Source organism: Nannospalax galili, unplaced genomic scaffold (genome assembly GCF_000622305.1).
Source record: "Nannospalax galili isolate Female #2095 unplaced genomic scaffold, S.galili_v1.0 scaffold381, whole genome shotgun sequence".
NCBI classification, from domain to species: Eukaryota; Metazoa; Chordata; class Mammalia; order Rodentia; family Spalacidae; genus Nannospalax; species Nannospalax galili.
Window position 1 is genome coordinate 2211233 of NW_008347312.1, and position 25613 is coordinate 2236845.

The 25613-nt window shown below is 41.3% G+C and overlaps 1 protein-coding gene across 1 annotated transcript in view; it reads left to right on the forward strand.

Annotated features, from left to right (window-relative positions):
- Dnah3 (dynein axonemal heavy chain 3) overlaps nt 1-25613 on the forward strand; it is a 232141-nt gene that overhangs the window by 36048 nt on the left and 170480 nt on the right. The window contains exons 11-18 of the mRNA XM_029568678.1: nt 1963-2142; nt 7579-7715; nt 9844-9949; nt 10119-10297; nt 11714-11898; nt 13059-13182; nt 22764-22917; nt 23662-23806. Coding sequence (XP_029424538.1) covers nt 1963-2142; nt 7579-7715; nt 9844-9949; nt 10119-10297; nt 11714-11898; nt 13059-13182; nt 22764-22917; nt 23662-23806 — 1210 coding nt within the window. The remainder of the gene's footprint in view (nt 1-1962; nt 2143-7578; nt 7716-9843; nt 9950-10118; nt 10298-11713; nt 11899-13058; nt 13183-22763; nt 22918-23661; nt 23807-25613) is intronic.

Genomic DNA, 25613 nt, shown 5'->3' on the forward strand with positions numbered 1-25613 from the left:
CTTAGCTGCTGCTTTAGACATGCCTAGACATACCCTGGCATGCCCTGACCCCCACCTGCTATTCCCCACCCCCATTCCAGGAAACTATAGATTAAGCAAACCTGAGCATAAAAACTGCCCTATAAGGTAAAAACAGAGACTCCTGGCCCCACAGGTAACAGTCAGCACATTCCACAGCCCTGAGAATAGCACCTACCAATAAGAAACTTCCAGGGTTGCATCTTATATATCCAATCGGTTTAAAATTATGTTGGCGCACGCGGACTCCTTGAACCAACAAAAATGTATCTTTGGTATCTCCCCCCACTTTGTCTAAAACCTGTAAAAGTCTCCACTGTCCCTTACTCTGGGCTCTCAGCATGGATCCGTTGAGTTGGTGCAGTCTGAGAGCCTGAGCTTAAGCCCGAATAAACCATAAACCTTTGCTTTTGCATTTTGGTGTGTTGGGTCCTCGGTGGTCTTTTGGGGGGTCCAGTGGATGGGGTACAAAATTTGGGGGCTCGTCCGGGATCCCCCCAGAGACCTCCGAGAGGAACCGACCACGGATGAGGTAACATAGCTATCTATCTATCATCTATCTATCTATCTATCTATCTATCTATCTATCTATCTATCATCTATCTATCTATCTATATATCTATCTATCTATCTATCTATCATCATCTATCTATCTAACTATATCCTGATTTGGACTGCAATGACACCTTAAAGAGGACCACTCTGTGGCTATCATTGTGTGCATCTACTTTTTTAGGTAGAAAAAAACTTTTATTTCATTCCAGATGTGGCATGAAATGTCTGTCTAAAATTCCACACAAAGAGAAAAGTAAAATATTTGCTTATTTAAAGGAAGCGGAAATTTGTGAATGTTTGATACACTATAGATGTTTACTGGATGTTTACCAGTCTTTCTTTTAAAATTCTAAAGCCAAATCCTTTACAGCTGCCCCATGGGAACTGCGTGAAGCACTGTAGTTTATGAAAGGGCTGAGGTTACTAAATTTCATGGAGGCTTAGTGTATTAGTTACTTTTCTGTTGCTGTGATAAAAATACTGACCAAAGCAACTTATAGAAGAAAGAGTTTATTTAGCTTACATTTCTAAAAGAGTAAGAATCCATTGTAGCAGGGAAACATGGGGCAGGAGCAGAAAGCTGAGCACTCACATCTTCAGTCAGGCACAAGAAACAGAGAAAGGCTGGAAATCTGGCAAGGCTTATGAACTCCCAATACCCCTTCCCACCCCATGTCATGGTACCAGGCTTCCTCCAGCAAAGCCACACCTCCTAAAACCTCCCAAAACAGCACCACCAGCTGGAGACAAAATGTCCAAATCCTTGGAGCCTATGGGGCACACTCTTAATTCGAACCACCACACTTAGGGATAGCTCCTTGTCAGTAATTCTGTTGTAGGGAAATTGACATTTTGAGTACTGGAATGCATCATGTGCCCATGAGCAATGCCATTTAAAGTATACAGATAACTGTTCATTCTTTTGGATTCAGCCAACCCATTTTTATTAAGCACCTACTATGTGCAATTGCTGGCAGGTATTTTAAAGGAAAGAGATGGATCAGACGCAGATCGTGCCCTCAGTTTAGAATAGAGAAGGTAAAGTGTTGATTTTAATTCTTTCAGAAGAGAAATAAAATAACACAAAGGAAGTAGAAATATGGAAGTTCAGAAATGAAGGAAACAGGCCGGAGGAGGGGTTTGGGAGCTAATTTTGAAGGCTGAGAAGGATTTAGAAGTTAGAGTGCGTGAAGTACTAAGCAAAATAAACTACCCTGCAGAAAGGCCTTGAGAAGATATGTAAGTGCTCAGGACAGGGTAGACTATTTTAAGCACTAACAGTAAGCAGGTGTTGACTTTCTTTCTTGGTGCTCAGGGGGTGCTAAGGCTGTGTTACAAATTTTGAAAGTCAAGTTTTGTGAGGTTTGATGTGTCTTCTATCTTCCAAAGGATGGAAATGATTTTAAAGAGCCCTACCAAGAGATGCAGTTCTTCATTCCGCAGTTAATCACGATCAAACTTGAAGTTCGTGAACCCAGTATTGTCTTCAACCCAACTTTTGATGACTGCTGGAAACTAATAAACGATTCCTTCTTGGAAATTATTAAGCATTCTGATGGGATTCCCAAGGTACAGTGTTCACCTAATCATTCATCTACATTTGTATCCACTTACTAAAGAAATAATCAAGTTGTTGAGTACACAAATCATGATATATATATATATATATATATATATATATTCAGTTAGGGCGTGTTATTTTGGGGACACCTCCTGAATGCACCCCTTGACCTCAGAAAGATTACATATGCCATAAAGATACATCCATGCAGCCTAGAATTGTGATTCTAACAACATTAAGAGTTTCCTTCTCATAGAGAGCCCCCAAAAGAAAGAAAAAAAAAGTAGGTTGTACTAGGCTATTAACTCATGAGTAATATGCCGAAGATTTTTTTTAAAGTGTATCTGACTTTGTTTTGAAGTTCCATGGATTTGTTTGTTTGCCAGTGAAGGATTCTAGAGACAGAAAATAAAACAAAACCCCTTCCCTTCCTGGCTCAACTTCTGCAGTTTCCTTTCCAGAGTGGAGTTGCTAATCAAATTAGATACTTACTAGTAAACTTTGTCTCCCAGGCAAGATTGGCTACGTGACTTAACATCTTTGCAGTTCTCTTTGGGTGGTTGATGTGACAAGACAGCTCATGTCTAGTCCCACATGGGCAAGGGATCTATGAGCTCTCTCTCTCTCTCTCTCTCTCTCTCTCTCTCTCTCCTCTCTCTTCTATCTCTTTTTTTAAAAATTTATTATTTTTATTTTATGTGTATATGTGTATTGCCTGCATGCATGTGAGTGCACCCATGTCCTACAATGCCACGGAGGTCAGAAGAGGGCTTCGGATTCCCCTGGAACTGGAGTTAAGGATGGTTCATAGCTGCCATATGGGTGCTGGGATATGGGTGCTGGGAATTGAACCCAAGGTCCTCTGCAAGAGCAGTCAGTGCTCTTAATGGCTGAGCCATCTCTCCAGCCCCTCTCTATTTCACTCGGTATTTATTGCTATCTCTCATGTTCCTTTTCTTCATAATCCTATACTCAGAACATTCTAAGAGATTATAATTAAAGCTGAAGTTTGAAGCTGAGGCAATAGCTTAGTCAGTACAGTGCAAATCACAGAAGCATGAGGACCTAAATTCAGTCACAAGCACCCAGGTGAAAGCTGGATGTGCTGGCATATGCCTGCAGTCTCAGCATTGGAAAGGTGGAGACAGGCTAAGGCCGGTTTGCCAGCCAGTCTATCTGAATTAGTGAGCTCCAAGTTCAGTGAAAGACCCTGCCTCAAAAAATGAGGAGGAGAGTGATAGAGGAAGACACCCAGTGCCAACCTCTCTCTGGCTTCCACATGTACACACATCCATGTGCATGGCACACACACAGAAATAAAATGTAGATGAAATGAGGGGGAGGAATGCAAACATACACACAGACACACACAGACACACACACAGACACACACACACACACACACACAGCTTAAGTTTGCAGGGAAACCTATGACACAAAGGCTCCAATTTCACTAGAAATCCTTACACTTGGCACTTTGGTGTCAGCCAAGCCTGGTTAACATGAAAATGATGGTGTAGAAAGGGAGGAAAGTAGGCACTTTTCTTACAACCGACATCCCTAGGAAGGAAATGAAAGAGAAGTATCTATAGTTTGAAGGGATAAGTGTGGGGCTTGGGACAAATAAAGTATACACTCCGTGCGTTCTATTTCTCTGCTGTTGATTGGCAGTGTTTACAAGCAGCTGGGTGGAGAGTCAGCTGCTGTGAGCCACTGGCACTGCAAACAGCACGGCAGGTGCTGGAGCTAGATGGAGTGGATTGCAATGCCAAGGCAGCATATACACAAGTCACAGTTTGTACCAGGTTTGAAATCCAGTCCTGCCTGTATACAAATGCCTTTACCAGAGTGAGAAGAAACCAGACAGAGTTCTCCATCTAGTGAGGCTGACAGCACTGGCTTCCTCTCTAGAATTCTCAGGTTTTCAGCTCTGAACTCACGAAAATTAAAGTCCCTCAGGTTGAATATCTACAGAATGTATACAAGAATAGAAACAGATGGACAGTTTCCAAACATTTTGCCTCACCTATATATTAAAATAAAATTTAAAAGTTTCAAGAGGCATGATGTAGTGGCAAATACCTTTAATCCCAGAACTTGGGAGGCAGAGGCAGGTGGATCTCTATAAGTTAGAGATTAGCCTAGTCTACATAGTGAGTTCCAGGCCAACCAGGGCTATATAGTAAGACCCTGCCTCAAAAACAAAAGTTACAAGACAAAATTCAACAAATTTGTCATGTGTGTATGTGTGTGTGTATCTGTGTGTGTGCTATATGTACATGTTCTGCAGGGGTGTGCATGTGTCTGTGTAGATACACATGTATGTGTGTGTATGTGTGTGCATGTGTTCATGTGGTATATATGTGTATTCATGCAGGGGTGTACATGTATCATGTAGGCACACATGCCTGGGTACACGTGTGTGTGTGTGTGTATATGTGTGTGTGTACGTATGCTTATGTTGGCCATAGATTGGTGTCAGGTATATTCTTAATCTCTCTCCACATTATTTTTTGGGACAGAGTCTCTCACTGAATCTGGAGCTCATAAATTCAGCTAGGCTGACTGAGCTCTGGGAATCTGTCTCAGTCTCCCCAGTGCTGGGATTATCAGTGCACACCACTGTGCTCAGCTTTTATGTGGATGCTAGAGATCTGAATTCTGGGCCTCGTGCTTGCAAGACTTTACTGACTTAACTATCTCCCCAGCCCCAGAAATAATTTCAAAAATAAATAACATTCAAGCTGTAAAAGGAAGGCATATCAGTAAGAAAGAGTCACCAGAGGAAACTGAAGTAAATATTATGGTGATTTGGTTACAGCAATACAGACCAGAAAACAAGCGTGGTATAATCCATATTGAAATGGCAGAGGTGAAGGAGAGGCAAACCTAAAGTTAAATTTAATAAAATGAGGAAATGTAACATGTAAAACTTAAGTCGGTGTTCTGGCCATGCCACTGCATTGCTTTCTTTTTACAACTGTTTTATTCTTTGAGAATTTCATACATGTATACAATACTGTGATCCTATCCACTCCCACCTCCAACTCCCCCTATATCTCTCCTGCATTACTTTCATAATGAGGAAAGTGTATATTTTACCATGGAAAGGGGCCACTAGGGCCAGCCTTTCCCCTGATGGCAGAGTTCTCTACTGAGCATTGCCAGGGAATGCTAAAGCCAGAGATGTCTGTGGAAGAAAGCAGCTGTTCTGCCCTAAACCCTTCCGTCCACACCCTGGAGCAATGCTACTTTCTTATCTCCTTGCTTTTAGGCTTTGGCCACAAACAACCACAGCAAAGAAGTTGCCCATCTTCTGGTTTAAAGCCTTCGTGTTACCCAAAGAAGACAAAGATTTATTTGCACTCATTTCCCCTTTCTTCTGCTTTCTCATCAAAGGCAGATAGATGATGATAGGTATGTAGGTAGGTAGGTAGGTAGGTAGATGATAGATAGATAGATAGATGATAGATAGATGATAGATAGATGATAGATAGATAGATAGATGATAGATGATAGATAGATAGATAGATGATAGATAGATGATAAATACATTATATTATATGTAATTTACAAGGTGTGGAACCTAGGAAAGCATTCTCAAGATCTTTGCTGAGGCCAGTTGCTGAACATTTTCATAGCAGAGAGGGCAGAATTCGAGAACCTGCAGGAGTCACACAAATAATATTCTTGGACACACACATACACACACACACACACACACACACACACGTTATTAAGGAGTTGGAGAGTTGGGGCTAGGGAGATGTCTCAGTTGATAAAATGCTTGCTACAAAGGCAGTGCTGAGGGAGGGAGTGTCCCAAAACAGGGTTCTCTCAAGCTCACTTGCCAGCTAATCTAACCAATCAGTGAGCTCCAGGTTCAGTGAGCGACACTGACTCAAAAAATAGCCCCTTCTCAAAAAATAAAGTTGATAGGGATCAAGGAAGACACCTCCATGCACATACACCCACACGCACACACACACAAGTGCGTGTGTGCACACACAGAAGTTGGAGAGTTTCTCAGAAAAGGTGTTCTTTGTGTCTTATGATCACAAAGCCATATCTTTTTAGTTTTCTTTTTTTCTTTCTGAGATTAGAGTGCAATCTAGTACATCTTTCTGATTTTACAGATGAGAATATGGAGATTTAGAGAGCAGTAATGTCCTAGGGGTATAGAGTTGGTTAGCAATAGAGTCAGAATTGGAGCCCATGTCTCCAATAGCTTTTGTCAGAGATGTAAAGGGAGTAGTAAGAGGGAGGGGCGCCATCATATATATACTTGTCCACTTACCTGCTGCTTATGAGCACATAACAACTGCCAAGCTCTTGCTAAGCCCCAAGAACACAGCAATAAAGTCAAATAGAATCACCCCCTCATGTTGGGGAGAGAGCTTAGTTGGTAAAGTGCTTGTTGCCCAAGTATTAGGACCTGCGTTCCATCTCAAGAACCCATGTAAAGAAGCCAGACACAGGCTGGAGAGATGGATGACCCAGTGGTGAACCATCCATAATTCTAGTTCCAGGGGATCCAACACCCTCTTCTGATCTCTGTGGACATGGCACGACATGGGCGCATTTGCACACATGCAGGCAATATACTCATACACATAAAATAAAAATAATAAATAAATAAATAAAAATCCAGACATGCTTGTAATTCTAGTGCCTGGAACACAGAGGAAGGAGGATCTCTGGTCTTGCTGACCTGCCCAGGGACCCTGTGTCAAAAACTAAGGTATATGGCTCCTGGCTTCTGGTCTCCATACATATGTATAGACATAGACACACACACACACACACACACACACACACACACCAGCCCTTCATGATATTTATATTTCAGGGCTCACAAAAGCCTATTTTTTTTCATTTAATTGAAAGTATGAGTGCCAAGCAGAAGGTCAGATGGTGAGATTTAAACAGAAATCCAGGGCCGGAGAGATGGCTCGGCGATTAAGAGCACTGGCTACTTTTGCAAAGGACCCGGGTTTGATTCCCAGCATCTACATGGCAGCTAACAACTTTCCTACTCCAGTTCCAGGGGACCCGACACCCTCTTCTGGCCTCTGCAGGCATGGCACAACATGGGTGACTTACATTACATGTAGGCAATACACTCATACAAATAAAATAAAAATAATAAATAAAGAAATAAAGAAACCCAACATCCCTTGGGAGCCCAGGAAGATTCTCTAAGAACCTGAGATTTGAGAGGTTCAAGGACTTGAAAGAAGAGAAATCCTGGCAGGAAGGAGAGAGTCAGTAGAGGGAGGAGAAATAGCAGGATCGCTTTACCACTGTCCAAGAGGAAAGCAGTAAAGAGGCAGCTAGCATCTCCAAAACAAGTCCACCACAGGCCCACACTACACTCTGTTCCCGTCTCCTTTCTTATGTCCATGGGTGTCTTGCAATATCCAAGAGTACCTCCTTCTCTTTAGGTGGAATCTATCTTGTTTCCAGAGTTGAAAGGATATAACTTGATTCTTGGAACTGTCGATGCTAAGGAAAACCTTGTTTCTGACTTCGTGGATCAGGCTTTTGAAGTATTTAAGAAAAATCAAGTCGGCCCTCACAAGTAAGTGGGTTTAATTCTAATTTTATTAGTAGAACTTTTAGTTATTAGTGAACATCAAATAAGTGATCTCTGTTCTCACACATCTGAAGCACATATGTAGTAACAATGGCCAGTATTTACCTGGGTATGACTTTATCCTCATTTTTCAGGTGAGGAGTACAAGTTTCCCAATGCTAGGTTGCAAACAAACGGAAAAGCCAGGATTCAAATGCAATTGCAGAGCCGTCTCCATTATCTGAAAGCCATAGGGCCAGATATATGTTGGGATTTTAACATTTCTGGAATTTAGAAGAGTCACACCTTGCTTCTAGTTTATATTATTCTGTAGAGTCTGTAAGATCTGGAGAAACAAATTCATATTTCTGCTGTTATACTCATGAATGTATTTCATATTTTGTTTTGGTTTACAGGTAGTTACCACCACACCCAGTGAGATCTGTGAATATTCTCATAATAGTCTCATAAGTTTAGGACAGCTTTTGCTATGAAATGTCAACAGAATGCAGTCAAGCAACCCTGGGGCAGGGTGACCAGATGCCCGAGTTTATGTAGGATAGTCAAACTATATACCTGTTGTTCCATGGTGATTGTTTATAACGTTCCTTTCACTTTTAAAGCATCTTCAGTTTGGAAGTTACATTTTATGATCCTCTAAACTAGTGATCACTTGCAGTTGTTCACAGTTTGCCACCAAGTACATTTTTTTTTTTTGGACTTTTTGAGACAGGGTCTCCTTGTAGCCCTAGCTGGCCTGGACTCTCTATGTAAACCAGGCTGGCCTTGGTGTCACAAAGACCCACATGCCTCTGCCTCATGAGTGCTGGGATTAAAGGTGTGTGCTACCACACCTAGCCTCCACCAAATAAATTTTGATGCAAATGTGTTTTCTTCACATTTTCAGTGGGAAAAAAATTCTGTATCATGGGGATGGAGCCTGTCCTGTGTGTAGGGCTTGTGTGGCAGCATCTCCGTTAGTCACCCATTATGTACCAGTAGGACCTGCCTCAAATCTCCTGCAGGGTAAAATCACCTCTGGTTGGGAATACCGCTCATCTCATCTAGAAATCATAGTCTCATATCCATTTGAAACCCCTGTGTTCCCATTCTTGGGGGTCTTGTACACACACTTTTCTAGGCTGACAGTCATGAGCTTCTCTTTGCATCTCCGTGTCGGAGTCTCTGATGACTTGACTCTCTCTTGGATGTGTAGCTCGGGGCTTCACTGAATTATTCTGCTTACTCAGTACCACCTTTGTGTTAATTAAACCTTATTTTAAGTCATATCATCTTAGATACATCCTTCAATTTGAGGAAATTCATTCAGCCATTTTTCATATCTGAAAAACAGATGAACTCAATTTCAAATACCATAGGTTAATTAATTCTAAATGTTTATCTTAAAATTTGATGTGGAATGTTGAGCTAGAAGGAAGGCTGGGTACTAATGTTTATTTCACATTCACTATACGTCAGCATAGTATTAAGTGTTCCATATAATTTATTATAGTTAAGATTTATGATAGTCTTGGATTATTATAGTCACTTAAAATCAAAGACATTGCATTTTGAAAAACGAAGTGTCTTGTCTATGTTTGTGCAGGAAAGAAGTCATAAAATTGGAATTGGAAGCTAAAATTCTTAATTTCAAGTTCATTGGCCCTTTTGTCACACTGTATTTTCCTTTCCTCGTTGAGTTCATTTTTTAAACGTAATTGTCTTTTTTTTGGCAGAGGAGGGATTGATACCAAGTCTCACTGTGTAGCCTTGGCTGACCTGGAACTCCCTATGTAGACCAGACTGGCCTTGAATTCATAGAGATTCATCTGCCTCTGCCTCCTGAGTGCTGGGATTAAAGGTGTACGACACCTCACCCAGTTATTGTCTATTTTTTTTGTGTGTGTTTTTTTGAGACAGGGTCTCCCTGTAGCCCCAGTTGGCCTAGAGCTCACTATGTAGACCAGGCTGGCCTCGAACTCACAGAGATTCGCCTGCCTCTGCCTCCCGAGTGCTGGGATTAAAGGTGTGCGCCACCACGCCTGGCTTGTTGTCTATTTTTAATAGCCACTCTTGCCTATTTTATTCATTGACTTGTATTTGTGTGTTTGAATTCTGTTCCTCAACATGGAAGATACTTAAATGTATACAAAAAATATGATGACTTACTGGATAACACAGCAGAGCAAGGCATCACTGCATTCCTGAAAGAAAATCATGAAATTGAGGACTTCGTGAAGGTAGGGGACGCCCTGGTCGTGTGTGCTGCAGTCAATCCCGTGAATAGTCAGTGTGTCTCTTTGAGCAGCAAGGGCTCAGTATTGAACAAGAGTTGGCCAAGGGGAAAGCTGGGGCAAGGAGTAGAGGCTTGTAGGCCGATTAAACTACTGAATGTGCTTCTTCTTACAGAAAATCAATAGCATAAAAAAAAGGAGAAATGAAATTGCATCCATGCACATTACTGTGCCTTTGGCCATGTTCTGCCTTGATGCCATGACCCTCAATTATGATCTCTGTGAGCGAGCCCAGAATCTTAAAGACCGTCTCATTCAGTATCAAGTGGATGTAAACCGGGAAACCAATACTAGGTATAAGATTATGAGAAGAAAAATTGAGCTGGGGAGATGGTTCAGTGGTCAAGTTCTTGCTGCACAAGTATGAGGACTGAGGTTGGGATCCCCAGAACCCACATAAATTCCAGGTGGGTGTGGGGGCCGCCTGCAGTTACAGCCTGGGAAGGCAGACAGATAATCCCCAAAGTGAACCAACTAGGAAGACTAGTCATATCTACAAGGTCTGTGTTTGGTTGAGAGAATGTGCCTCAATGAATAAAGTGGAAGAGAGACTGGGGATGATTCCCCACATCAATCTCAGGCCTCCACATGCCCGCATATCCACACACACGTGTACCTTACCAAACCCAAGTGCCCCCTACACGCATGTGCCCCCACATATGTAAACATGCCTAACACATACACACATGAAAAAGAAAAGCATCTCTGTGCAAACATTGGTGATATTTCATACCAACCAAAAAATGGAAACATGACTAGAATTTGGGCCTTTTCAGGTCTTTTCTGTCCTAGAATGAGGATGACAAGGAGTTCGGGTTCAGGTTAAGAAGGGAACTCTCAAGAAAAACTACACAGGGGACTAGGGAGATGGCTCAGTGGGTAAAGTACTTGCCATGCAAGTGTGAGACCTGAGTTCAAATCCCCAGGACCCACAAAAACCAGATGCAGTAGTATACATCTGCACAGTGGATGACATGCACTGAAGGACACCTGGGTACAAAAGTTTCACTCGATGGGCCTTAACATACGTGACTGAATGCATGAAATCCCGTAGTGGGGCTGTGGTTGGGTGCAGATGGGGGAGGGGGTCTGCATATGATTAAGATTTATTGTATGAAATGCACATAAATTCAATAAAAATATACATTAAAAATAACTGTGTAGACATAGTGTAGGTAGTAAACATCTTTTTCACAAGGTCATGAGTTAGAAATCATGAAAAACTACATGCACACCAGAGTTGAGTAAATAAGTTTTTTTACTTATATAATAAAACAAATACTAGAGTTAAAAAATGATTCTAAATTCTCAGCATCATTTGCTGAGCTGTCTTAATGTTTTTCTCTCAATGCCATACAATCAGCTTCATTATGGAGGGATCTCCTTACATTAAGATGGAATATCAAACATGGATACTAATAGGTCTGCTTCTTGTCATTTTGTTTTTAAAAAAGTTAATGCATGTCAGTGATTAAAATGAGACATAGTACTTTGTAAGGGCTTAGTACATGTCAGATATTATCACTGTTTCTACTGCTACTGTCTCTGGAGTGGCTATGTATGTGTATTGATCCACCAAAGATTTACAGGAAAATGGGGAAAACAGTTTTCTAGTCCCTAACTAGGAGCCGTATCTGTTTAGCATGATGGGCCCTATAAGAACATCATTTTAGATGGTGGTGGTGGTGGTAACCATTTCTTTCTCTGTAGCATTTGTAATCAGTACAGCATCATCTCAGACAAAGTCAGTGAGATTCCTGCCAACACCACAGAGCTGGTATTCCTCATCAAATTCTTAAAGCAATCCAGTGACGTCACTGTGTTCAAACTCAGAAGGCAACTTAGAGATGCAAGTGAGCGACTAGAGTTCCTGATGGATTATGCAGACTTGCCCCGTAAGTCTGGCACCAGATATATGCATATGTATGTTTATATTTCTATATAAGACATACAAACGTTCTGGAGTCAGAGTTTAGGAATAAGGTTTGGGGAAAAGAGGTACTCAGTTCTGGAAAAGCTGCCTTCCAAGTGTCCCTGTGTGTTGGAGGTACGAATTCATACTCTTCTATGCAGAAATTTGAATCACCTGAAGGGCATCCTGTTGGACAAAAAGAATATATATCCAAAGATTTGATCCCTAGTTCGTAGGAGCCTATTTTGGCATCTAGTGTATGATGTTTGTGGAAGTCACTCCAAATGTAGAATCCTTGTGATAAATTGGTAAATCTCACTCATCTATAACCTTAGTGTAGTCCTAGCTTTGAAGGACCAGAGTGTTTTCTTTCATGCTAGTGTATATTTTGGAAGGAAACAAAATATTCAGACCCTGTAAAGTCTTTTTGGGTCAAGTTGGAATTTTGAAATAAGGACCAGATTCTAAAGGAAAAGTTCCTGTATTCTTCACAAATCATTTTCATTCTGAAAACACCTATAACTACCTGATTCATAATGTGTTATGTTGGAGAGCGTTGACAGGAGGGAAAGACAGGGCCTGAGAGTGCAAAGTGAGCCCCTCACCAGCCACCCGTATGTCCAGAAACGGTGCCCTGAACCACGCTCTTGTTGGTCTCTACCTCCTGAATCCACAAGGAAACAACATTTTCGTTGGCTTAGCTATAAGGGGCAGGGCATGTGGTACTGACACTATTACTGCCTTTATTTCAGATGAGGTGAGGTAGTGTGAGGTGTGGAACTAGATCTCCATCCCATATTTCTGACTCTTCCCAGACCTAGCATCAGAAGCCAGTGAAGCAGAGGGTTAGAACATAGCTGTGGAATTAGCTGGACTTAGAACTGAAGTTTGGCTTCTAGCAATGTAACCTTGACCACATGGCTTCAGGACTTCATTATCCATTTGTAAAATGAGGATGGTAATTCTGTCTTCGAATATGCTCTCTAGTAAGTGCTTGGTAAACACTGGTTTTCATTCATCCATACTGAGTCTGTTCATTTACTGCCACCCCACAGAAGTGGGACTTCTGTTGACCTCTTGTCCTCTGAATCAATCCCCCACATCCTGGACAGTGTCCTACAGTGGACTGTGTGTGTTTTTCAGAAGAAGACATTAAACTGAACAGCATCTTGTTCCTGTGGCCAGAGCAGATAGAAGATGTCTTTGAAAACAGCCGAAACCTGCTCCTTAATAAGAGGGATCAGGCAGAGATGGACCTAATTAAAAGGTACAAGGAGAGTCTGGGATTGTTTTGGGAATGAGACCAAGTTTTCTAACCGAACACCCACCCTAATTCCTGTTTCTGCCTAGCTTCCCCACCCCTCCCCACACACAGTAGCATGTGGGCAAAGGTCAAAGTCAGTTGGTAGAGAGGGAAATCTCTTGTTTCCCACAGAGGGAGAGGGATGTTCTCTCTAACCTGCATCGCTGTAGTAGCCCCAGATAATGCCTCTCCTCCCTGCCTTGAATAATTGAAATTTGGAGGAGCAGAGGGAAAAGGCAAACATAATGGCATGTAATAATAGCCTCCACCAACTGTGATAGCAAAAATGCCAGTCTTATGCTGGAGCCCAGGAGCTGGGAGATAACAGGATGGGGAAGATAAAGGCATGGTAGGGGGCTGAGCAGTTGTCTGTTCCGCACCTGGTAGTGCTGTTGTGGCTGTAATCATATATTCAGTCATTATGTGTCTATGGGTATTTATTATGGCGTTTTACTGTGTACTATGCTCTATTCTAGACATGAATGCATGGATGTATATTTGACTGCAAAATTAAGACTTTAACCCGGTGACAGATAAAAACAGACATACTAAAAATTCTGGCAATGTCATGTGAAGGGAGTCAAGTATCATTCACATAACAAAGACATGTACACACACATACACCACACCACATTCACATATGCACATACATATACCACACATCACATATACTATACCACATGTACTCATACCATACCACACATATATGTATCACACATAAACATACATACCTCATACATATATACAATACATAAACATATATACCACACCACAATATACCACATACATACACCACACATAGACATGTATCATATCACACACACATATACACACAACACCACACACTATACTACACACACACATACCACATGCACAAAACGCTACTCGTACCAAACATACAACACAATGCATACCACATACACATACACGCACAAACATACTCAGACACATGCCACACCACACCCGTACACACACCATACCACACACATCCCAGCTTATAACATTTCATTATAAAGTATAGATTCACACCAATTTCCCTGTCTTCCAACTTTAGCTGTAATCCCTATAAGCATAAGAGAAAAATGTGTTAAAAGAGGGCTTCTGCATACAGTGGGAATTTGAGCTGAAGGGTAAACCCATTTTGTTGATATCTTGAAAATATGACTCAGATTTCAAGGGAGTTATAAAAAAACGTCTATTTTTCTACCTAAACCTTGTCTCTACCTAAACGGAAACTGTCTCCAGAGCCTAGAATTTATCCTGATAGATGGATTGATTTATCTTTAAATTTATAGATTTTTGTTTCAGTACAGTTTTGATTTTCAGCAAAATTGAACAACAGCTATGAGAGGTTCCTATACAATGTACGTACATATGCAGCCTCTCCTGTGCCTGGCCAGTTATGTCCAGCCAGAAGCAAAGCCATTTTCTGTTAGTCAGATGAAGGAGCTGGAGCAGGTTTGTCATTTCCTTGAGGCTGGTTGTGGAGGCCAAGTTCAGGGGCCAGGAAAGGAGGGTCCAGGGGAACCAGAAGACTAAAGAAGACTCATGGAGCCACTGGCAAATCAGACATTTTTTTTTTTCAGAGGAAGTTATCCTTTATTAGCATGGGCCTCAGAGGAACTGCCCAGATCAGAAATACATACAAGTATTTGTAGGACTTTTCATGCCATCCTGTGGCAGTAACATAATGGTGGATTTGGAGCTTCCAGCACAGAAGCATACATGCCCTTTAGACTTTATAAGAAATTTAAATGGTCAGCATTTTTACAAAAGCAGATATTTCGGCAATTGTGGCCAAGGGTTGTGGCATTCCCCAGTAACATGATATATTGTTGATGTCAGTAAAATCTTAGCTATTTTTTTTCTAACAAATAAGACACATTGCAGCAGGTATTTCCTTAAGATCACAAACTGGTTTTTGTGATTGCTAACCTTGTCTTAATAGCCTGAAATTGAGCTCAGAGTAGCCTTTATGATTTGAGTACAAGCAGATGCTTTCAAAGTCCTTTTACTTCTACATATATCAACAAGCACACTTATTATTAGGTTTATTATTAGGGGTACATAAGGTTCTTGTCAAATACAGTCCTTTGTACTTCATCTAGCATTCAGAACACAGTTATACTAAAGTCATTAGTTCCACATTAGGTTAATGTTTCTTCATCAGTTCAACAACCTGAAGAAAAGTTTCCTTCACTCAGAAATGATAGCAGCCCCTCTCTTAAGCAGAGCCCATGGTGACACTGGGGTGGATGCAGTTCACTGTCAGCTCGGTTGAAGCCTTTGCTTGCCCATACAAGAGACTTTTCTCTTACACCTACTGGACTAAGGAGGCCTGAGCTCCCTAGCCCCTGTCCAAAAGGTGAGACCCTGGAACCCAGGATTATTGGGAAAGTGCCATCCTGTTTCCTTTATGTGGCTGATTTATCTTTCCCAATGGAATTTGCTGACCCTCTTCTATAAACCTCTAATGCTACGATGGGGACCATAGTGACCTCCCAAACAAACTATCCCAGTTCTCTTCACGTTTGGCTCTATAACTGTAGTTCACTCATTTTTTTCCTCTTCTGCCCCACCCCCCTTCTGGGACATGACCTCCTACATAGATTAGGGGCCCCCTACATAGATCATTCCTCACATCCAATATCAGACTAAGTTTCACCTCCAGGACCTTCCCACCCCTAACCCTCCCAGTTCTGGGCTTCCTAACCGAGACAGGTTTTATATTCTCTGGGAGAGGGCACACAGGCTGCACAGGTGAACGCTGGGCAAGAGCACCTGCCCTTGGTCCCAAGGACTTTTTATGGGAAATCACACAAAGTTGGTTTCTTGCTAAAAGGCATTATATAACAGATTACATCATTGTTCCTTTTGGGATCCCAGACGTCCAGTGTCAGACATTTTGTCCCGACTCATAGCCCACAGGATATCTAGGATTAGTCATCTTGGTCCATGCCTGAAAGCCATATCCCCACCATGTTGTTTAACTACAAACAGGCCCTCGTCCTTCATCTGGAATGCAAGATGCATTAGAACCTACTTCATTGTGCTAAAGCGTGAAATGAGAGGTTAAGATTGTGTCCACATGGTATCCAATGCATGGTGTAGGCATTCCAAAACTGTGAGCTTCCTCCTCCCTTTTAACAGTGACCTCTTTGGGTGAGAAATGTCCTTGATTTCCAAAGCACCGCAAGGCATGCTGTTAGAATATTACCATAAATGGGCTGGAGAGATGGCCCAGTGGTTAAGAGCACTGGATGCTCTTGCAGAGGACCCACGTGGCAGCTTCCAGCATCCACGTGGCAGCTAACAACAATCCATAACTCCAGTTCCAGGGGATCCAATGCCCTCTTCTGACCTCTGCAGACATTGCATGACATAGGTACACTTACATACATGCAGGCAATAAACTCATACACGTAAAATAAAAAATAATAAATAAAATTTTAAAAAGAATATTGCCATAAGTATCATTGGAGGCAGTAAGTGCTAATGAAGTTAAGATGTGCAGGGCATGGCCCTGGGAATAGCAGGAACAGTTGTCACGGGCACTGAGAGAAAAGTTCTGGGTTTCTGCTTCCTAGGGAGAGACTCCCAGCTTCATCACATCAGCTGGTGCCTGAGCTCTTATCAGCAGAGGCTCAGTGTGGCAGCCCCAGACTCAGGCCTCCTTTAGAAGAATGTTGAATGTTCATCCTGTCTATGGTTTCACATCAAACATGAGAGTATCCTATGAGATAGGCTGAGCAATAGTTGTGTATCCAGATCTTTTCTGTGGAAACAGTCTTGTTTCCTCTTCAAGACAGCCAACCTCATTTTCCCAAGTCACATTAACTTTTGGATTGAGCGTCAAGCATTTTCCATTAGCTGGCTCACCCCACCCTGGAATCCTTTCTTCTCCCACTCACTGTCTGAGAATCTTATGCTCAGTCTACAGCCCCCTGGTTCCCTTGACTGTGGGATCCAGGCTGGGTCTTGGCAATGGCCCTTCAGGAGGTAGAGCGTGCCTGAAGGGCTTCCTCTTTTCTCCTGCCCTGTTTAGCCCTGGGCACTGGTTGGTGTCTATATCCCTCTGAATGACAGTGCCTGCTCTCCCCAGTTCCAGGTCTCACTGTCCTCAGCCACAGGGTTCATAACGACTTCCCTCTGGTAGTTGCTAGGCATCTCACTAGCATCTGGTCCTGTATTTGTTATTTTTGTGTCATTATGACCACAATACTTGACAAACACAATGTAAGGGAAGAACGATTTCATTTGGCTCATGGTTTCGTAGGACTTCAGTGCACTGTGGTGCAGAAGGCCTGGCAGGACTGTTCAGTTCACATGGCAGCAGGAGTGTGTGAAGAAAGCTGTTCACATCAGGGTGGGCGAGGAAGCAGAGAGAGCAAAGCAGGAACCAGGGCAGGGCTGTAACCTTCAAAGGCCCTTACAGAGTCTAACTATAGCAGTTCCTTTAACCCTACCAGTACGCATCCCTGTGAGTAGCCCTTCACTTAAGTTTCTTTCTTTGATCATCAGAATGAATTCCACTTCCTTCCAGAATTGTGGCCAATCACCATCTTCAGATTCCTGCTTTTCTCTCTTGATTTCAGTGTCCCAAGTACAGCCCTTTACTCAACCTGATTTTCTGAATGGATTAGTATATGAAATACATATATATGGTTATATATTTATATGATATAACATACCTTAGGCATGATAATGTGCTAAGTACTTATAAGAAATTTCAAAGAAAGATACTAGTAATATTTTAATATTTTAATGTGATCACTGAGTCTGTACATCATTGCCCTCTAAGAAAACCCATAACCGGTTTTAGCAGACTTTTCTCATTTTATGTGAATATAGTATTTACAAATTTGGTAATACAAAAAGGCATACTGCTGCTGTAGTTGTATAAATAACAGGAAAATTAGTTTTGTCCCCCACTCTTCCTGTTGGTTAGAACAAATGATGGATAGTGCAGGAGTGTGAGCTACTCTCCCCTTTGGCATCTTGGGAAAAGAAGGGAAGGTGATTCAGGGAGAATGCCAGAGAATGTTTAAAATAAAGCCTTGAAGACTTAGACAGTAGCACTATGCTTCTGTGTGGTAGGTGCTCATTTTTTTTTCACAATTAGGATATTTAATACCTACCAGAATCTAAAATAACAGCTCATTACAAAGCAAAAACAGAAGGCTTCCCCCACCAGGAGTGGAGACAGAGGGAGACACAGGTGGCCTTCTCCTAGCACCTCTGTGCTACTAAATCTGTAAGACCTTGGGGAACAATCAGGAGGGGTGGGAGAGAGAGGAGAGAGAGACAGGGACAGAGACACAAAGAGACAGGAGGAAGAAGAAGAAAGAAGAGGAGGAGGAGGAAGAGGAAGAAGAGGAAGAGGAAGAGGGGTGAGGAGGGGAGAGGAAAAAGAAGAGGGAGGAGGAAGAGAAAGAAAAGGAGGACACGAGAGAGAGAGGAGGGGGAGAGGGCCATCTGCCCTTCTTCCTCTTGTGGTCCTGTCACATTCCTCTTCTCAGAGTGTACGGAGGACAAAGGGGACCTGGTCCCTGTCCATGTGTGATCACAGTCAATGGGGAGATGGATGATGAAGCAGTTGATTCAGAAGCTCTGTGAAGAAAATGAGCAGAAACTGCATAGTGATTGACTCCAACAGGCAAGTAAAGGAGGCTCCTTTCAGAAGAGACTTGGTGAGAAGGAGCAGGTTAAGTGAAGGTGTGAAGCAGGAGGGAGCAGCTGGGTACCGACCTGGACAGCATGGGCAACGGTTCCAAGGCAGGAAGAGGCGGCTGCTTGTTCAGCTGTGGTTAGAAAGTTAAGAGAATCAGATCCTTAAAGTCACAGTAATGAGTTGGGATTCCATTTCATAAGTGCATTAGGAAATCATTAAAAACCTCACCTGGGAACCAAAAGGGTTTGTTTTTCTTTTTATGATCTATTTATTTGAATCAGAAATTGAATATGAATGCCTACCACAATTAGTTGTGTCTCGTAAATTTCTTTTAATCTGTTAATCACCTGACTCCCTTCAACTCCTTTTCCCCCACTTTTAATTTACTTATTAAAGAAGCTTGATCATTTGTCCACAAATCTAAAGTTTGCTGATTACACCTCTAAGAAGCCGTTTACCATGTTCTTCCATCCTCTCATTTCACATGAAGTTTTAAAAACTGGTTTAATCTTACTACTGATATCTGTTTCTTTTTTTATTGATATCAAGGACCTTAAGCTTTTTGTAAGCAAGAGTATAGCATGCAAATGCAAAGAAAAATGGACTGGTGAGGTAGGTCAGTGAGTAAGGGTGCTTGATGCACAAACCCAGCAACCTGAGTTCAATCCCACAGTGAAAGAGAGAGAACCAACTCCCCCAAACAATAATTTCTTCATAAGTATGAGGACCAGTGTTCAATTCCCCAGAACCAATGTGAAATGTATGTGGTGTGGCAGCCACCTGTAATTCCAGCCTTGGAAGGCAGGGACAGGGGTCTCGAGAGCAAGCTGGCTATATCAGAGAGCTCTGAGTTCGATTGGGATTCCTCGTCTCAAAGAATAAGGAGGAAGAGCAATATAGGATGATTTCCCACATCAACCGCAGGCCTTCATATGTGTGTGCACCCACGTTCACATGTGCCATGCACAGGCAAACATGCATATACACATGTACATAGTACACACACACACACACACACACACACACACAGATGAAAATGGAAAAAAGAAAACTAATACAAAAAAAAAGGAAATGGAGTCAACCATATTCATCAGATACAGTCAAATATTATTGGTTCAAAGATGGTTACCTAGATAAGTGAAATAAAGATGATATTAATTCTTATATATGAATCACACAACTTAGTGCATAATTAAAATAGATGAATTAAGGACATAATGGAAGTGAGTGGCAGTCTTCACTCATTGGCAGGGTATGTCTCTTGCTCTCTCTCTCTCTCTGCATATATAATATCAACACAAAAACACCATCTAACCTCTCAGAGCTTATTCTGGAGCCAAAAATGAGTGACCATGGCATGGGAACAGAGATTCAGATTACCCCAAATGCAGTGTTCCAATGTGGTAACAGTTTGATAACATTTTTATAGTAGCAGAACAAAGAGTCATAAATCGAGGCATTTTTCAAATCTCTCAGGTAGTCAGGTTACAGCAAAGCAGTGAAATCTGTGCTCAGATTCAGATGCTGATGGCATTGTTAGTCTTTTGGTAGATGCAAACTAGCTGTCTGTGAATACACTCCAAATATAATCCAAACCAAAAGGTTTCACCAGACAGTCACAAGGATGTTAGAGCAGACACAGAGGTAGGCAAGGGGGCTAAAGATAATCCAAGATAAATTTTAATTAGGCTCTGGACTGGCAACATTGCAATCTCTTCACAATCATTGAAATTTCAGTGAAAAATCAGCCTTGTAAAAGGTTCAGTGTAGGGTGTCATTCTTTCCAGGAACGTTTTGTTCACAATAACATCTCAAAAGTTTAGCCTACAGTATAAAATAGCTATTCTTCTTAAAAACATATATTTTATTATTTTTATTTTATGTGTATACGTGTATTGCCTGCATGTAGGTAAGTGCACCCGTGTCATGCAATGCCCGCGGAGGACAGAAGAGGCTGTCGGATCCCCTGGAACTGGAGTTATGGACAGTTGTTAGCTGCCATGTGGGTGCTGGGATTCGAACCCAGGTCTTCTGCAAGAACAACCAGTGTTTTTAACTGCTGAGCCATCACTGTAGCCCCTAAAATAGCTATTCTTAAATATCCATAGGACATTCATAAAAACTGGCCATGTTTTAGTACTCAAAAAGTTCTAAAGAGCAGAAATGATGTAAGAGTATATTTTAGTTATCTACTGCACACATAGCAGCTTAAAACAATGAGAATGTAGTATCTCATAGTGTCTGTAGGTCAGCTCTCCCAAGTGCCTTTCAGCTGTATGTCTCTGTCCAGGTCTCTTGTGAAGTTGAAATCAAAATACCAGCCCAGGCTATGGAGTGGTCTGAGGGCCACTGACTGAAGAGCCAATTTTGGGCCTGTTTCTGTGATTGTTAGCAGGATTCAGCTCCTTATGGGCCCTTGGCTCTACTCCTCGACACATGGGCCTCTCCACAGGGGAGGTGAAAACATAGCTGTTATCTTCCTTTGAGTAAGAGAGAGACAGGGAGAAAGAACGAACAAGATAGAAATTGGCCTTTCTGTGAACTTGAAGTGTCTTGGAGGTGACACCCCATCCCTTTGTCCATTCTAAGAACTGAATTACCATGTCTAGTCCTAGCCCAAACTCAAAGGAGCCAATCACACAGGCATGAGCACCAGGAGCATATCAGAGGCTGCTTCCCACACAGTATAATTAGAAAGAGAATCCAAATAAAGTCACTTGAAAATTAACTCTCTTAAATTGCTCTTAAGGGAAAAAATATTAAAACTGCCATAACAAAATTGAGTATCTTTAAGATCAGAGTAAAATTTATGGGATGTCACTAAAGCTGTTCTTAGTGACAAGTTCCCTTATTCATTCAATGACTATTGATTGCTTTCTATGTGCCAGATACTCTGCAAGTGCTGGAAATACAAGAAATTAATGAAGAAAAAACCACTGTATAGATTTCCACTCCAGTCAATGACAGCAAATACTTGTATAATGGTTATGATAGACTGAGCTCAATTCTGAACAATTTTATGTTAACTTTGCTATTAAGTTGATACTTTTTTCTTTACATATCTTGAAACATAGAGAATTTAAGTGATGTGCCTAAGATCACATATATATTAAATATCAAAGTAGACATTTGAATGAGATCTGATTGGCTCTAAATCCTATCCACTAAACTCTAGATCATCCTACCTAAATTAGGTAAAGGAAGAAGCAAATTAATTTGTTGGTCATATGGATATAATAGGTAAATCTAGAAAAGTCTCCATGATCACTCTCTAGAGCAGTGATCACAAAGCAATCTGGTAATTGTTAGCTATGTTTATTTTCCTTAGGGCCTTTGTTACTGAATATCTGAATATCTCTATGATTTATTCATCCATCTATATTTATGGATTTACTCATATATCCATGCATCCATGTATCCATGCATCCTTCCTCCCTCCCTCCCTCCCTCCCTCCCTCCCTTCCTTCCTTCCATGTTAATTGTCTGTTTCTCTTCCCAACTAAAATGCCTGTTCCATGAAGATAAAGAAAATAATAGCATATTTCACAAATACTTTTTTGTTGCCTAATTCTGGTATATATTAGCTGAATAATAAATAGCTAATGGCTGAATGAATAAACAATACGCAATGTACATAGGATATATATATATGTACAGGAAAATATCTGAAAATTTTTAATCACTAATAGATTCATAGAGTTCCATCTCCAATAGATGGATCATAGGTGCTTTAATTTACTTTTTCCTCTTCATTTATTTTTAGAAAGATACAGAGATAGAAAGGTACCAGAAGATCATATTCTTTCCAGGCTGATAATTTTGAAAGAGCAGAAAATAGAAAGCTCAGATGCAACTAGGCTGTCTTCACTTACAGGTGCTCAGAATTTGAATTGCGGCTTGAAGGCTATGGCAAAGAACTGGAAGGTTTTAGGAAGCGTGAAGTGATGGGTACAGAAGAAGTGAAAAACAACGTGGAAAAGCTTAATGAGCTTTCTAAGAACCTGGATCTGGCACTGGTGGAATTTGAGGTTTGGAATCTTGGGATGGGGACTTAAGACTTTAAGGTCCAGTCATTCTCGTTCTTGGTTTTACAAACCTGACACCTGTCAGGTGCACAGTATTGATTGATTGGCCATTTCTTCCATTGATATCAACTACCTGTTTGCACACACCTACATTTCAACAGATTTTTGTAAGTAACAAAGAAGTTACAGCAAGATAACTGTTTATGTATACCGTGTATCCATTATGTGCTTGGTGCTGTGCAAAAGGCTTCATGTGCCTGTCTCACTTGATGCCTGGAGCAAACTGCCTTTGGAGTTCGTTACCCCCATTTATCCCTACTTAAAGTGGGAGAAGTAAGACTCAGAGACATGAAGCCACTTTCTCCAAGGTCAGCTAGCAAGTTATTTTTAACTATTAAAGTTCTTGCCTTTAAGGCAAGTCAAGTAAGTAGGCTGGTAAACAGTCATATGAACATGTAAAGTTCATGTAGGAATTATGAAAATGGAGACAGGCCTATAGTACATTGGGAGCAAAGATGATGGAGCAAGCATCAAATTATCACACAATTTCTAGGAACTGGATCTCAGGTACCATGGCCCTCAGAGGTAGCAGAAGGACCTTCTTGTTGGAGTCTGCCCCCATTTTCCTCTCTTACTCTCTAATGAATGGGTGTCCTGCTCCACTTGGCTTTCTCAGTGCTGAGGAATTTGTCATGGGGGTTCAAGAGAACCACCCACCCAACAGACAGCAGCCCCCTTCTCTCACAGTTGATCAATAAGGAAGAAGAGCTGTTGGAAAAGGATAAGAGTTCCTTTCCTCTTCTTCAAACCTTGATGACCAACAAAGTGCCTTATGAGCAGCTGTGGATGACAGCCTACGAGTTCAGCACCAAATCGGAGGAGTGGATGAACGGTATGTAGTATTTGAACTCTGCTGGGACAGTGTGGAATGGGAGTCTACTCAGCCAGCTCTGAAATCAGATTTTCCCTTCAGATTCTGGCTTCTGGATTAAGATAGCCACAGTTTATAGCTTCTCTAGTGATAACAAGGGAACATAGGAATTAAAGAACAAGACCTAGTTCCAGGTTCAAATCAAATCAGCCTCCAGAAATTGAGTCTGGCAATGAAACCAAGAAGTAGATGGAGAGGGACCGAAAGAGTAAGTCCTCTGTGGTGCTGCTTTACGAAGGGCAGTTCCACAGGCATACATAAACTACCTCTTACTCTAGGCTCTGGAGTCTAGGGACATTGTGCTGGTAGAACCAACATCACTTAATGACATATGGAATCTGATATACAGGCAAGAAGGAAGAGACTTGGGTGACTTTCAGGTTTTGTGCTCAGGAGATTTAGTGGGTCTTATTGAACATAGAAGTGACAAATTTGTGTATTCAACTTAAATACACTGAGTTTGAGTTATTTGAAAACATCCACATGGGAATATTATTAGTTGAATATATCAGTATGGGTTTTAGGAGATGGGTTTGGAGTAGGTGACTTGTACTGGCCAATGACTGATGTGTGGATTATAATTAAAGCCATGGATGTTGTCCCCTGTGCAGAATGTTTAAAAGAGAGGATAAAATCAAAGACCCCTGAGGCTTATTTCTAGTGCTTTAGAAGGACAAACACAACTGAGACAAGCACTTCACTGCCTGCAGAGGAGAGATGGCACATTGCAGCAGTGCTGAAAACAGAGACAGCTTGACCCCTTGGCAGCGGATACAATCAGGAGTGAGCCGATCTGTTCTGAGAACTTGTTCCTTCTGATTTCTCTCAGAACTGTTCTCTTTGAACCAAGAACTTTCTATTTATTGAACCAGTATATCCAGCATGACACGGGAAAGGAATGAGGAACCCTGTCTCATTAGAGGATTTTCCTAATTCCTACTGACCCTGGACAGCACACACAACTGATAATACCATGTTATCAGTCTAATCCCACCTGTCACTTGTAACATAATGGGATAATTTGTTGCTCTCAGTTCTTGGTATTTTCACAACACACACACATGCTCACACACATTATTCTGGGTCAGAGGCAGAGAAAGTTCATGAGGAATTAAAGCTCTATATTGAACTTATAAGAGGAGCCCAAGACTAGTAAAATTGTTTACATTGTAAACAAGCTGAAATAGCATTAAATAATCTCAAAACATAAGATTAACTTTGTTACAAGGTCATGTAAGATTTCATTTGTAACAAGGCTTTCCCAGAAAAGTCATTCCACAACTGCCAACTCTCTGGAGGCAACTATGATTGTTTTCTTTTTCTCAAAATAATTTTTTATTTCTTCTTTCACAATTTTATACATGTATATAATGTGTTTTGGTCAGCATCGCCCCCTCCCTTTGACTATAATTGTTTTCTTAATATAGATTCCTTAGTATGAAATGACTAGATCCAAAGAACATGTTGTAAAAATTACTCAAATTAAAAAAAATTTTAAATCATATATGTATGAGTGTTTTTCCTACATGTATGTAAGTGCATTACATATGTATAATACCCATGGAAGCTAGACGAGGGCATCAGGACCTTGAAATTGGAGTGGTGGACAGTTGTTAGCCATCATGTGGGTGCTGGGAACCAAACCAGGTCCTCTGCAAGAGCAGCCAGTGCTCTTAACCTCTGAGCCATCTCTCCAGCCCCCATAATTTTTAAAAAGCTAATTTATTGAGAATTTCATACATGCATATAAGGTGTTTTGATCAAATCC